Consider the following 14,743-nt stretch of genomic DNA (forward strand, 5'->3'; position numbering starts at 1 on the left):
TCCCGTTAACTTCTACAGCTTGGCTCTGTATTTCACAGTAATGATCACTCTAAAGGAGTAAAACTCCAAAATAATTTGTTTCCCTGCTAGCTCTCCTTACCAGATTACAACACAAAATACCCATGTATGATCCAAACTTGAGGGTTTTTTCACTACCACACAAAAGTATGCAAAAAATCATCCCTCAATGTAGTTTGCTCTCTTAATTTCTTACCTGTAGCAAGTAAGACTAAAGCTTGCAAAAACACTTGCTGTGTTAAAAGTTTACTTGTTTTGATCACCCACTCCCCCCATACTGGTGATTTATAGGTTTCCCTAAAAGACAACATCAAACTGAATTACCATAAAATATTTTGAGAAAGGAAATTGTCAACTCAAGTCTAAATATACTACACTACTATACAGAAATATATACCAACAAATTTGTATTTGAATGGACAAACTTAAAAAACGCTGTATTTATTTACAGCATATACTTTTTACCATTACTATGCTGCCATATTCTTCCTTTATAATGTATTTAGACTAATGACATTTATAGCAAGCAAATAACCCTAACAGCAACTGAATGTTTCATCAGGAGAACAAACATACAGTCTAAAAATTCTACATTGTTCTTACACAAATGTTTCTGTCACTTTTCTAAGCAATACATCATAATACTTTTGTTTCCAAGAAGACTAAATATATGTATATATGGAGATATTCTCTATAGCATACATTGTTGTACTATATCACTTTTTAAATGCACATGCTTTAAATATTTTTCTGAGAGTCCAGTATACTGATTTTTTTTGATGAAAAACTTTTCAACTAAAAACATGTTGCAAATAGTTGCCCAGAGCAAGATTTTACAACCAAATTATAAAAGCCCTAAATCTCAAGTTTTATAATACCATCAGTGACACAGTCTTAACTGTAGCGACGAGACAGGCGCCGCTATAATGTTAACAGCCAGTATGTAAACATTAATGCAGCCTAAGGGGGGGAGCAGGGGGCAATCCCAGAAGCGTCCCTTCAGAACTGCCATAGAACTTTTAGGTGGCTGTAGTTAAACTTTCTTTGGCTTAATTACTTAAAAAGGGCCGGGGTGGGGGGGGAGTTTGCCAGGCAGCAAGACAATTACATTCATTAAAACTGCAATTGTATTCCTTCTTACAGCTTTAGTTGTAGTTCTTGAAACTCACTAATACGTTATTTTTTGAACAAGAGTCCAACAAACTGAAGTTTGCCATTTACCTATTAGCAAAACACAAATGTTTTTAAAACATCAGCACATTTACAAAACACTTAAGAGAACATCATTCTTTTCCTTGAGAGTAATCACAGAGGTCTTACATACAGGCTCCTCACTGAGTTATCAGACAACTTTGTCTTAGAAATCAGTAAGGTACAACCGATCTAATCAGATTTCCAGTAATAGGCTGGCTTCAGCCAAGCCTCAAATCACATTTCAACAGCTTCATGCACAGCAATTTTAACAAGTATATTCAGTTACTTCCTTGCCTTCTAACAGTCTCGGTGCTTCTAGAACAAGGTAGTGTCTTTCAGTCTAAGCCACCTCCTCCTCTACTATATGCTCAATTCTTGTTGATAACATTTAATAGATGTTGAAAAAAATGACAGGAGACTGTAACTTTGAATTACAAACAGAAGCCACGATGTAAGCAAAATATTCATTTTTCAAAATCACAAACAAATAAAATTGCTTCCTATCAACAATTTGAAACAACACCTATAGGAGTAAACAAGGAGTACACTGGTAAAATAATTCCATACAAAGGTTAATAAAATGCACGTAATGATTTCCTAAGCAAGCTTAACGAAATTAATGTAACTGAGTTATCTCGATTTTTGAGGAGACATTAACACAACTTTCAACATCTAACACTACAAAACTAAATTCTGTGACAGAAGAGTTGCACGTTTCTTTAATAGAAGATGTAAAAAAGGTGAAACTGTAAAGAAAATTACATTCTTTTAAATATACTTGTGCAAGTGCACCTGTTAGAAGCTTACTTATTAAAATACAGTCAGTTATTATGACAATATATACATAAAGAGTAATTAAAATGTTGAAGTCATGGCCAAATAATCAAAAGGAATTAGAAAAATGTACATTCTAATGAATTGTGTATAGTTCTCCAGGAAAAGGGACTACTTTTCTTATTTGCAAGAACATTTTCTTTGCATGTGAAAACACGTAACATACCAGTAACATCTACAATATTTTTTGTTTCATTTCTCATTTTTCAACACCTCTGCCAGAGCCATAAATACAGCAAAAAGAAATAACATGGCAGGACTAACACTAAAAACGGTTAAAAAGATCTGTACTGTATGAGATAATGTAAAGTCAAAATCAGCTGAAATCTAATTCTGTGCCCTCTTAGCACTTCTCAGAGCATCAAACATACACGAGCTATGCAGCTAGCAGATGTCAGACTGTCATTTATAAAGTCTGCATTGGCCAGTAAGGGTGCTTCCTCCTAATCCTAAAAGGCAACCCACACTGCTTGAGAGTACCAGGAAAAGGCAAAAATTCTGAGTTACCGGAGTAAGGGACTAAAGGCATAGAATATGAATCTGCACATTACAAACACGTAATCTCCATGTTTATGTATCTACATCCAATTATTATCTAAGAAATAATTCTTATCAAAACGTTACTTAATCATTGACTAGTTCTCTTCCAGTAATCTCACAGAACATTCATAGATACATATACAAAAAAGTTTACAAGTGTTTTTATTCCTTGGCCCTTTCCACAGATCCTAATAAACTAGTTTTCATAGACATCAGGATAACCATATTTTATAATCACCAAATAGAATACACATGGACATACTAAGGTGCAATTTGTATCTTTATAGAACTGTAACGGCATAATATAATGCAAATCATTTCCTGAGTCTGTTTGAAGTTTCTATGCAATGTCACCTCCCCTTCTCATTGCCAGTGCCACGCAAATTTGCAATTATATATTACACAGATACAAACTATAATCAAACTAGTTCTGTAACACATGAGAAAACACGCTCCTCCTCAGGATTATAATGCGCCTAGACAAGCTATCCATCTCTTTTTCCCATTCTTCCGTAAGAATTATAAAATATACAAGGCTGGCACACATGAACAGCAACACTCAGCAGAAAATTTGATTTACAAGCCTGCTATTCTCAAATTCAGGACTGACAGGGATGCTGTGCAAGCAAATGCCAGTGAGGTACTTAAAATAGGGTATCCACCTGGGAAGAGATTAAGTGATTAAGTTTGATGTTCCTGCCAGCTGCTAGTAGCAATTTAAAGGGCTAGAGATATGTTTATGAACTCAAATCAAGGCTGTTTCCCACTTCCCTGATTTTTCAATACAATTTGTTGTAAGCTACTCAGGATACGAGTAGCTTAACAGACTGCAAGTCTATTAAAATTTAACAGAAGCTAACAAGGAAATTAGATGTGAAATCAGAAAGTCAGATTTCACTAAGTTTGTCAGCAGCAGCATTTCACACATTATACATAGCATCTGATAACATACCAAACAATTTTGTATTTCAACTACCTTTTGATACCATTTAACAATTTTTTTTCATTAATAACAATGACACCACATTTTCAGCTGCATGTGTTATATTACAATACCAACGTTGCCTTTTTACATTTTATCTGATGCAATATAATGTGAACTTTTGAGGCAAAATACCTTAGGTCACACATTTTGGATCCTGACAGAAAGGAGAATAAACTTCCAGGAAGTAAGTATTTCGCCATTATTCATTACATACATGCTGTACCAACCTACTTTTGTCATTTTCACACACCTTGATTTCAACTTTTATTTCTTTCAAATTTCAGATGCTAAATAAGAGCCTGTTAACATGTCAAAGCTTTCAAACATTGCCACTGAGACTTTTAGAAACACCCATTTGACATAAAATTTGATTGCCTAACTCTTTTTGCTACACTTAACAAGCTTAGGTTTGCAAGTTTTTCAAAGTTGTTCCACTGTTACACAAAAACCTTCCAGTCAGTTTTTTCCACAACATCCTATTACTCCTCTATCTTAACTAATGTCACGTTGTTAACTCTAGTCACCAGCAACTTTCATTCGCATGCTCCTTCTCTGCGACTAATTGCAAACATTATTTAGATTATATTTAAAAAAACCCCACAGCTTCAGTAGGAAATCCTAAGCAGCCGAGCTTCATCGGGCAATCCTAAGCAACCCAATTAACATTAAACAAGAAAAATAAACCACAAAAAAGAAACTGAATGTTTGAAAAGTGGTTTTTCACTGTAGCTTCCTAGATTTAAATCCAAAGTTGCAAAAGACACTATTTCAAATGAACTAAATTTCCAGCATTCTGAAACAAAACCACTGAATTGTCAAATGTCAACTGTCAAAAAAACAAGAAATGTTATTATATAAAACTGAAATCCGTAAACACAAACCATACCTGCTTTTCCTTTCGATGAGAATAGCCATATAAGAAGCAGGTAAAGCAGCACCAAAGCCAGGAGACCAAAAGTAGAATTTTCCAAGTAGCTTCCTGAAAATGTAATTTGTACACATATTACGTGCAAAGCAACCAAAAACATTGATGTACAACACCATATTTTACCTTTATCATAAAATCATGCATGCTTTATTAAGATTAATTTTGTCCCTTTAAATTAGTCAATAGTTATGAAAAAATAATCATCATATTTTTACAGTTGGATAGTTCTCAGAGTGCTTCCCACAGTGCTTCATAAACATTAAACACCTGAAATAGTTCATTAATTTATCCATTTCATTTAAAGGATTACTTTGCTTCAAAGAAAGCAGTGCTTTCAAGAGATATTTCTGAAAAGTTGCAGATATTAATTACAGGAAAATCTTCTAATAGAACTTATAGCTGCTCCTCTCTCTGCTACTTGTCCAAATACATCTTCAGGAAGATGTGCCTTGTGGAATGTAGGGATGTAATCACGTGAGCCAGAAATCAAATCAAATTATTATAATATACGTCACCAAAGACAGATAGTCAACTGATGCTAAAAACAGTAAACCACTCATTTACAGTAAGCCAAGGAATCAATCTGTACATTTCAACTGGAAGCAACAGTGACATCCCAGTTCTATTAAGGTGGGAAAGCTCTGATTTTTTGCAACAAGATCTGCGTTTCACTCAGAGAGTCCACAGAATTTCAACTATCAAAATTCCTCCAACATTAAGAGTTGAAAAAAATAGTTACACAAATGACAACATCTAAGAAAATATTTCTATAAATCGGTAACTGTTAAAGGAGGAAAACCAAAACGCATGTCAGACATAATGGTACCAACCACACCTGGTCTGTTCAGGACACCCGCACCTTCAAACTAATTCAGTAGTCAGGCAGTCATGAAATTTGGTAGCATGATAATAAAGGTACTTCAATTACACCAATGCTGCTCAGCTGATAAGCACTATCAGTTCAGGAAAACAGTGTGTCACAATGGAGTCTACCCTTCTAAAAACACAGTGAACAAAATACAACAAACAAAATGGCAAACACATACGGGGTAGAAAAAGAAATTTTCTTAGATAAAATTTCATGTTGACAACACAGAAGAGAGAACAAAGATAATTAATCAATACCATCTGATCAGCCCACTTTCATTCTTGCTGTAAAAGGCGTGATCAGCCTCATTCCATACTTCTCCTGCAAAAATAACATTACCAGTGAGCAATGCCAGCTTATGTTCATAAGTGAAAAGAGAGCCAGTGTATCAGCAGCAAGTGATGTAATGGCAATTACACACACTGTTCATTCCCATGGCTGCAAAAGGATAATTTCTCAGGATGACAATGCCAAATGCTGCAGGAGTTAAAGTTCATTATTAGGACTCTCTTGGAAAGCAATTACTGTATGAAGTTTCAGAGAAGCCATTTTAAACATCTTAATAAGTATGAACACATCTTACCAGACACACCTGTTAAGTAACAGAACAAATGTCTTTTCTGTGGGAAAGAAACAGGAATTTGTTCTTTTGGCATGATTTAGAATCCCTCTACGAATGCTTGCATGTTCAGCTTGATAAGATTTTGGAAACAACAGTAACATATTTTACATAATAAAACCTAGTGGAAATTAAAATGTCCAATCAGTAAGTGAAACATATAAACTTCTGCTAAAGTAAATGAAAACAAGTTTTTGTTATTATGGTCTATGGTTAGAAATTGGAATGAGAAATATGAGTTCTTTCAGGTTATGCATCTAATTCCTCAATGTACAACTGTATCCAAAACTCAAAGGCTGCTTGATACATAAGGTTGAATCAAATTAAGCAAGCTAATGTAAAGCTGTACATGGACAAACTTAATTACTCTAGTTGCTAGACTAAGAGAACCGTGTCTTCATGAGGTTTTGCATTTAATAAAACCGAAAACCTAAAAATCACACCTTTCATTTAACAGTCAACACTGGAGCCTAGCACTTCCGTCTGAAGCTCAGACAGATGTAGTCTTCTGGATCCCACCAGCGGAAGAGATTACAACTCCCAGCTGGCCTGTCACACATCCGTAACAGAGATCATCACCCCCACTGCTCTGCCAACAGAGCAGTCTGCACATATTCCCTAATTCACTTCAAGAAAAAAAGGAGAAAGGGAAAAAAAAAAAAAAGTCAGCCAAGTTAGCTCGGTAATCCCTTCTAGAATGAGAACATCTATCCACAGCCTAAGCCATTGCTGATACTGGATTTAGATGGTTTTGAAATTTTGCTCACCTATGAAATGGTGAGAATATTAAACAATGCCTGTAATCATTTTAATTGCACTTTCTTGCCTTAAGTTTTACATCCTTGAAAATATTTGCAGCGGTTTCAATTTTGGTTGTTTTCCCTAGCTGAAAGGAAAAAAATACTACAAGAGCATCAAAAAGACATTATTAGCACAAGCCAGACTTCTCACTGACAATTACATTTCATATTTAGGTCTTTTAATTGTTACTGGATGACTAAGATGTATTTTCAGTATACACAGTGACTGAAGATTCAGTGGGACTTTGGTAAAGGTATGAACAGATGAAAAGGTCACTTTATCCAGGACACCCTATATGCCTGCCAACACATCTCCTCCTTGGTGCCTCAAAAGAAGGAAACAGGCAACTCTTCTCAAATCAGGAATTGTGCAGGTAAATATGAGGTTAACATGTCCAGCTACAAACCCTTTAATCCGTTGCTTTGGTCTAAAACTCCAGGAGGGTAAGATCAGTCAGCTGCACAGGGCTTGCTGGGCAATTTTGCTTCTGAGTTACTGCTGCTCCCGCTATAATATACCTTCCAACCAAAGAAGGTATAAAAACTGCAGCATGCACCCTATTATACAAATCTATCACATCCAATCTCTCATCACTATCTAGAATCAGATCTAGAGCATCTAGGTATCCAAAGTCTCAGACAATCTCTTTGCATAGTTGCAAATCAAGTTCAGAAATACTCAGGCCGCAGTTATGTAGAACACCATAGAGGTACTGATATTTCTTTGATGGATTAAAACATACAATACCAAATCACATTCTGGGCTTGAAAATTACATACAATCACTTTTGCTCTCAGGGGCTACTGAAGGAAGTACACTGTATCACACAGCAATAAATTCAAGGAATCATACAAGTTCAATCAAGACATTAAAAAAAAAAAAAATGAAAAAACCCACACAAATTGGTTAAAAAAAAAAAAAAGGAGTGTAGTCTCACATTTCCATCCTCCCTCACCCACCCAACAGCAGATGAGAGAAGGAAGCTTATATGGCTCAAGCTGAAAGACAATGTTGATATTAAGTACACTCCAAGTGAAGGACTTGTCAACATTACGATCTTAGGAGAAGCTCTTAAAAAAAAAAATTTTAAAAAAAGGCATTATTTATACAGCTTTCTGGCTTGTTCTCATTTTCTCTCCAAATAACACTTAACTCGGCTGCTCCTTGACCACATTCAGGTGCTGAACTGACTTGCTCAAAGAACCTGTCCATGACAACTCTCAAACATCTTCGTGATCAATAGTAGCTAGTTTAAAGCCCATGCCTGTGTAAGGATAGGACTGCTTTTTTGCCTCCCCATTTCATCTTTGTCAAATTTCATAAGCTATTTTAATCAACAGATCTTTCTGAAATGGGTAAGAGTCAGTTTTAGATTTCTGTATCCTAAATAATTTCATATAATCTTTCACACTATTCTTCATCCCTTTTTCCAGATTCTTTAGGTATATCCAGAACAAAGACACAGCAGGAACTTACTGGCAACGTCTTCCTATTTTGAAAACTGATTATTCCTTGTTTGGTTTCACATATTTTAATTACTTGCTAATCATTTACTAATTCCTAGAAGACAGAGGATCTTTCTTCTTGAAAAGTCCTAGCAAGCAATCTCATCAAAATCATTTGGGAATTCGTGTATAATGCACCAATTGGATCATCATCAGATATATATTTATCCTTCAAAGAATACCAGTAAATTTGGAAGATATGACTTTTCTGATAATCATGTTATCCACTGTTTGTTTGAAATATCATTTAATAGCTCTTGCATATCCTATTCATATCCTATTCACTTAATTGCTGAGGCACTGAATTTTATTCCTGTTGGAAAAGCTGCCAAATACTCTTTATAATTGGACTTCCATATACTCCAACAGGTGTAATGCATAAGGCTTCCTAAATACTTTCTTCTTTTGCCTCCATTTGTGATTTCAGTTCACCAGCTCCAGTTGGCACCCCAGCCAACAGGCTGACATTTTTTATTTGCAAGTCCTGCAATCGCAGATGGTCGGCAGTCCACAGAGACCCTACCAGCAGAGATTCTGCTGGAGGCGACAACTCTTCATGGGCATCTCTTTGCAACAGAAAATGCATGTACATCTCTCAAGATGTCGGTTGGTTACTCTGCTGCACAGCTATAAGAACAGTAGGGTAAGCATTTACATGTATCCCTTGTCACATTAAATTGTTAGAATTGTCCTTTGCATGATGTTGGCCTGGGTCAACCCAAAGAACGCTTCAGGGGGACTTGGAAGGTGCATGGACTAGGTACCGGTCCCATTACCCAGTCTGCATCTGGCCATGCTGTTTGTTTTGGAGGTGTGGTGGTGCATTCTTTCCTCCACCTTCTCCTGGGCCGCTCGTTGATCTCAGAAATTCCTGTGAAACCTTGGCCTTGGTGTAGTGAGTCTGGCAGCTGAGCGCTCCTGGACTGTATCAGAAACTCTGCAGAGCTGAGGCTGGGAACATACTCCTACTGCCTGGCCCAGGTGCCATCTTATCTGAGTCATAGCTCAAGGGAAACAACACTGAAACCTTAAGAATTTTTAGTAGTTACCACCTGGGACTGTGGCCAGGATGGAAAGTTATGGATTACTAAAGCCAATCATCTTGCGAATCTATAAACAGTGGTCCTAAGTGAAACCCTTTGAGCTCTCCTGGACTGCAGCGGGCTGCGCCCAGCATCTCCCTCTCAGTGGAATGCCTCTCAGAGCTCGCAACCTCTCGAGTCCATGATATTTGGAGGACCGTCGCCAAAAGCTGACGACGGGACCTGGGCTGAAACCCTTCACTCCGCGAAGCTCAACCCTCGCCGATTGAGAAATGCCAAGACATTTGACGTGAATATTTTTTCACTAACTTCGAGGGGAATTTTTAATAGGTATACCTTTTGTACATTAATATATGTACTTCTGTCTGTGTGTGTAAACTAATAGTAAGCATAATCTGTAATTAAGTCACTGTTGTGATTGTGGTAGACTCTACTAACTTGGTAAATGTTAAATTAGTTAATGATTAAGTGTTGCTAAAATCTTATGACCTATACTTCATCCGTGTAGTAAGTAATAGAGTGAACCTTGCCATCAAACTCTGTTAAGTCGTGCTTTTATAAATTTCTATTAAAATCAGTTTCTGCTAATACCTTTGATGGTGATTCTTTAAGCGGCCTCTAAACCACTCATTCGCGACAGGTCAAAACAGCTTTAGACAGCTATGCTCCATGTAGGTGAAAGCGATGCCATACCAATTGGATTCAGAGTCAGACGCTAATCTCTTACCTGCTTCATTTACTAGCACAGGCATAGTCATAGCTCTGCTAGAAGGCTAGTAACCCGTTAGAGGAACAGCTGAAAACAATAAAATTTAAAACCACAGCAGCTTAATTTAGAGAGTAACATCTAACTACAGCACTGAAGTAAGGCACTGCAGCCAAGTACATGGCAGCATAAGGAAGACCGCTGTACAGCTCAGAGGAGTAAAGATAAATCAATATTAATACAACTGAGATTGCTAGAAAAATTCATACACCTTAGAGCTTGTTACTTAAAGATTCACTTTGAACTTTGCAAATTATTTACTTAAAAAGCATTCCATGGCTCCTCAGCCAGCTCCTCCTCTTCTTAGCCTTCTCCCTCAGCTTTGAAGCAAAGTTTAGAGGCCTCTAAACAGATCTAGAAGTAGGGCATAATGGGTTTGATTAACTTTCAGAGGGGCTGAGTGCACTGTCAGGTAACTTTCAAAAATTCATAGCTAGTGTAGGCTTTACATGTCTATGTATAACATCTCTTACAATAAATGCATTTCGATCTAGGACATCATCATGTTCATAAAGAGGAAAGTTTACTTTTGAACTATCCTGATAGTTACTTGAAATATACACTGGAAACAGCTCAGAATACAGAAGTGGCATTTATATTCATTTTTCAGAGCAAGTCTGTATCTTACAGAACCCCAGAAGCTGTGCTGGGATTTCCTTCATTTATGACCACAAATAAAGAAAGTACAAAGTTGGATAGCTGGATAAAGTTTAGGATAATTAAAAGTCATCACAGCCCCTGCATCAGGAAAACAGAAACCAACATCAAATTACATCAATTATTTCTAGGAGAGAAAGATTAGGCCTTCTCAGTTCCCCTCTAGAATGTATTTGAATTTCCCGCAACAATGTATTTTGAATCAGTAAAACAGAGAAAAGGAAACAAAGTGAATACATTGACTTCTTTACTGATTTAAAAGATTACAAAAAGGAGAAGGAAAACAAACAAAAAAATAAAAGAAAGGTTCATATTCAAGTGGTAAGACCAGACATCAAGATGATGGCACAGCTGTTGCTTTTCTTACTCCTACCCATTACAAACAAGCCTATTATAAGAAAAGACAAATTATTATACAAATGAAAAGTTGCATAAAAATAGCTTTCCTATTACATTTCATTTTTAGGACAGTATACCAACCTTAGAATGCAAAAGCAAGCAACATACAAGGACCCATTTGCTGTCAGAAAGGAACTTGATCGCAAGATCTCAGGTAGCAGTTTGTGCAAATAATAGTCAAGTTTTCGTTTCCTGAGAATAGCTGCAATCTGAGGGAGGAGGGAAAAAAAAAAGGGTGGGGGACAAACTTTAATTCAGTTAGGCTCTTTTTTGCACATTGTAAAGAAAAATAAAGAAGGAAAAGGAGACTGCCCATTTAAGTAGTAAATCAAAGCCTCTTAAACTTGCTGGTTTTATGAACAATACCACAAAGATTTCCTTTGAACTTGTTCCAGCTGTTACAATATTTATACCAGGAAATACATCAAGCAATCCTAAATGGGAAGTATAGGAGGAATTTTATTACCTTGTTACCATTGGCTATAATAGTCAGAAACGTTGTCTGCCAGATATCAGAACTTTTAAGATGTGATAAATTTACAGAGTTTTGTCTTCGAGATAATTGGACTATCACATAATTAAGGTCAGAATATCACTAAAGTAATCCAAATACACAGTGCCTATGAAGTGATGACATATTTCTAAAGGTTTTTGACTCCAATTAACCAACTGCAAGTCCTCCAAAAAATTCTCACGATCTGCTGGAAGAACAACACATTCCTGACAAATTTTATAGAAATGGTATGTTATCTCTAAAAAACTGCCTAAAGCAGAAAACAAGCTGGATCTAAAAAATAAATGTTCTTTTTGGTCAGTTTAATTTATGTCCCATGTTTTATAAAGAACAGTTACTTAATGACTCAAACACTGAAGGTCCTCAGAGTTTTTTGTCCACAGAAATTCTGCAACTATCTAATGGGAAGGTGTAGAGAACCAGGCTCTTCTCAGAGGTGCACAGGAGTAAGACAAGAGGCAACAGACAAGTCCAAATATGAGAAAGTCAGATTAGACCTAAGGAAGAAAGATTTTCACTTGAGGGTGGCTGAATATTGGAGCAGGTTGCCCAAAGCGACTGGGGACTCTCCAACGCTGAAGATCCTCAAAACTCAACTGCAAAAGGCCCCAAGCAACCCCACCCAACTGGCCCTGATTTGAGCAGGAGGCTGGGACTACATGGCCTCCCAAAGTCCCTCCAACCTGCGTGCTCTATGAAATTATACTTTGGGCACACCACGAGACAGATCTTACTGTTTTTTTCTTTTTAATAGCATTGTCATCTTTATCTGTACTGATCTCTCAGGGATTCTCAAAACAGCCAGGAGTTTTCGGTCAATGCTTAGAATTACAGAAGTTGCAAACAGAGCGAGCTTCATACTGCTGGTGCTGATGAGAACAAAAGACATCCTGTCGAATGAGTATTGGCAACACCTCTCAAAGCCTCAGTTCCTCAATTTAAAAACATGGGGAAGGGAGCTGTTCTTCTGAAACACTGTCCACTCGTAGCAAGTAGATGTTTTAGATATAGAGATGGCCTGAGGATTCTGCTAAAACTAACCACAGGAAAGTTCTGCCAAAATCTGTTTCCAAAATGAAGCTTGAACTGAGGATTAAGGAGAAATATATTCATGAACAGACTTCTGAAAACAGATTTACACATTACTTAATCAAGTGTTAAGACTGCTTAAACCATAATGGATTAGACAATAATGTAATCCAGATAATCTTTCTGTTGAAGGAAAGTCTTAACGTAGTCGAAACGCCAGATCACTAGTTGCTACCTCCTCAGCTATTTCTAGCCCACTGTATGAAGGTCATGAACATTTGGAATAAAATAACAATTTTTTAAGTTTATTTTATAACAATTTATTTTTACCTTACACCTGAAGTGTGAAGCTTTGCTTCCTCAGACCAAAGTGTCAGAAGTATAACAGTAAAAGATTGGTATCTTATAAATTAAAGTCAAATCAAAGTCAAAAATTTATTTCTGTAGCTTCTCCAACAAGTTTTAGACTAATATAAATTTCTGCTTTCCCTTCTCTTTACTGTTCTATCCCCAAGTGAAAAATAGAAAAGAACCAGGAACAACAACACACAAACCAGTCCAAAGAAACAATGCTCACGATAACTGAATGAGCTGTATGTTTAAGGGCAATGGAGCTTGATGCATGCCCACCAAAAAAAAAACAAAACACAAACCACCAAAACCAAATAACGCTCATCATTTTCAAAGTGGTTTATAAACATCAACTAAGCTAAATATTGTGTACAGCTGAAAACAGGCAAGAGCAGACTATGGAGCAGGCTCTCCTCCTCTCCTCCACCACCAATGGTGTGATTACATGGAAAAAATACCAGAGATACTTCTGGACGCCACCTTGCTCTCCCATTCAGTTCCACACACTTCAGAAAAGTACTATTAAAGTTGAGGTTGGCAAGGCAGAAACATTATAAAATCTGTCAGACTGCAGCGGTTCATGGTTCCCACAGGGATACACTTCACACAAGTGAGCTGGGAGGACACTGTGATAAAGGCCAAATTCTTACAATAAATGCACTGCTCAAGGCTTAGCAGTGGACATTGGTAGCAGATAGCAGCATGGAAGGAGAGGGCATCAGGACATCCAGTAGATGCTTCCTGGCAAACTGTTAATCTCCATGAAGATGCCAAGAGATGTAGCAGAAGATCTGTGAGTTACCTCAGACTCTCTGTAGAGTCAGACAGAAATGAACATCTCATTGACATTATGGTCTCACCTCTCTAGCTATAAAAGGAGAGTACAAATCCTAGGACACCTTTATTTAGGCACCTCAGGGTGGTCTGTATCAGGACCTTAGTGTTGATAGTTGTAAAAGTTAGTCTGGAGTGTTATTCACTACAGGAATGAAGGACTGCAATTCTGATTCAGCTCACTGATCCAAACAGTTGACTATTGTGTATCCAGGAATGGCCAAAACCAGTTCCATACCTCCCATCACTCTTCTCACCCTTCTCCATCATTTCTTAGTTTCACTCTTCTCTTTTTGAGATGGAGTGACAAGAATTTTACAAAATAAAATTCTTCAGTGCTTACAAATTATTGTGTATTTTCAGCTTTAGTAAGATAGCACAGCATGTCAGCAACACAAGTGGAGCACTGCTGTGTGAGATAATGCCACAAGTGTTTGCTGCTATATGAAACCCAGACACAATGCGGCCTCCCCTCAACCTCATGCTGCCCATGCTGTCTCACCTCACCTCCTAACCCAGAGGTTTAGCCGTAATCCAGGGAACAGAAGCAACACACTCTTCACACCACTGCAGGGCCATGATTTCACAGGAGAGAAAAGCACAATCCACTTCCAGTGCCACCTCTCCCTCTACTTTATTTCTGAAGCCATGGGTTTTCTCCTGCCTATTACCCTTTATGAGAAGACGACTGCCCAAAAAATGTCTGGAACCAGGGAGAGGAGACTCCACCAAATGCCAGTGGATTAAGACACAGGTTTCACTTATTCATGATTTCTCCTGGCAGACCACAGCAATGCAGCCTTACCTACCTCAGGGTGAAGAACACTCCAGCATCTGCATTGACTAACAGCAGCTTAG

At 37.3% G+C, this 14,743-nt stretch overlaps 1 protein-coding gene across 2 annotated transcripts in view; it reads right to left on the reverse strand.

Moving 5' to 3' along the window:
• Positions 1–14,743, reverse strand: part of TMEM135 (transmembrane protein 135) — a 185,549-nt gene that overhangs the window by 154,023 nt on the left and 16,783 nt on the right. For both annotated transcript variants that reach the window (XM_075140179.1, XM_075140180.1), the window contains exons 2-3: positions 11,239–11,366; positions 4,458–4,550 (exon numbers count right to left, since the gene is read on the reverse strand). In XM_075140179.1, the coding sequence (XP_074996280.1) occupies positions 4,458–4,550; positions 11,239–11,366 (221 nt within the window). The remainder of the gene's footprint in view (positions 1–4,457; positions 4,551–11,238; positions 11,367–14,743) is intronic.

Source organism: Calonectris borealis, chromosome 1 (assembly GCF_964195595.1).
Source record: "Calonectris borealis chromosome 1, bCalBor7.hap1.2, whole genome shotgun sequence".
Classification (NCBI taxonomy): domain Eukaryota; kingdom Metazoa; phylum Chordata; class Aves; order Procellariiformes; family Procellariidae; genus Calonectris; species Calonectris borealis.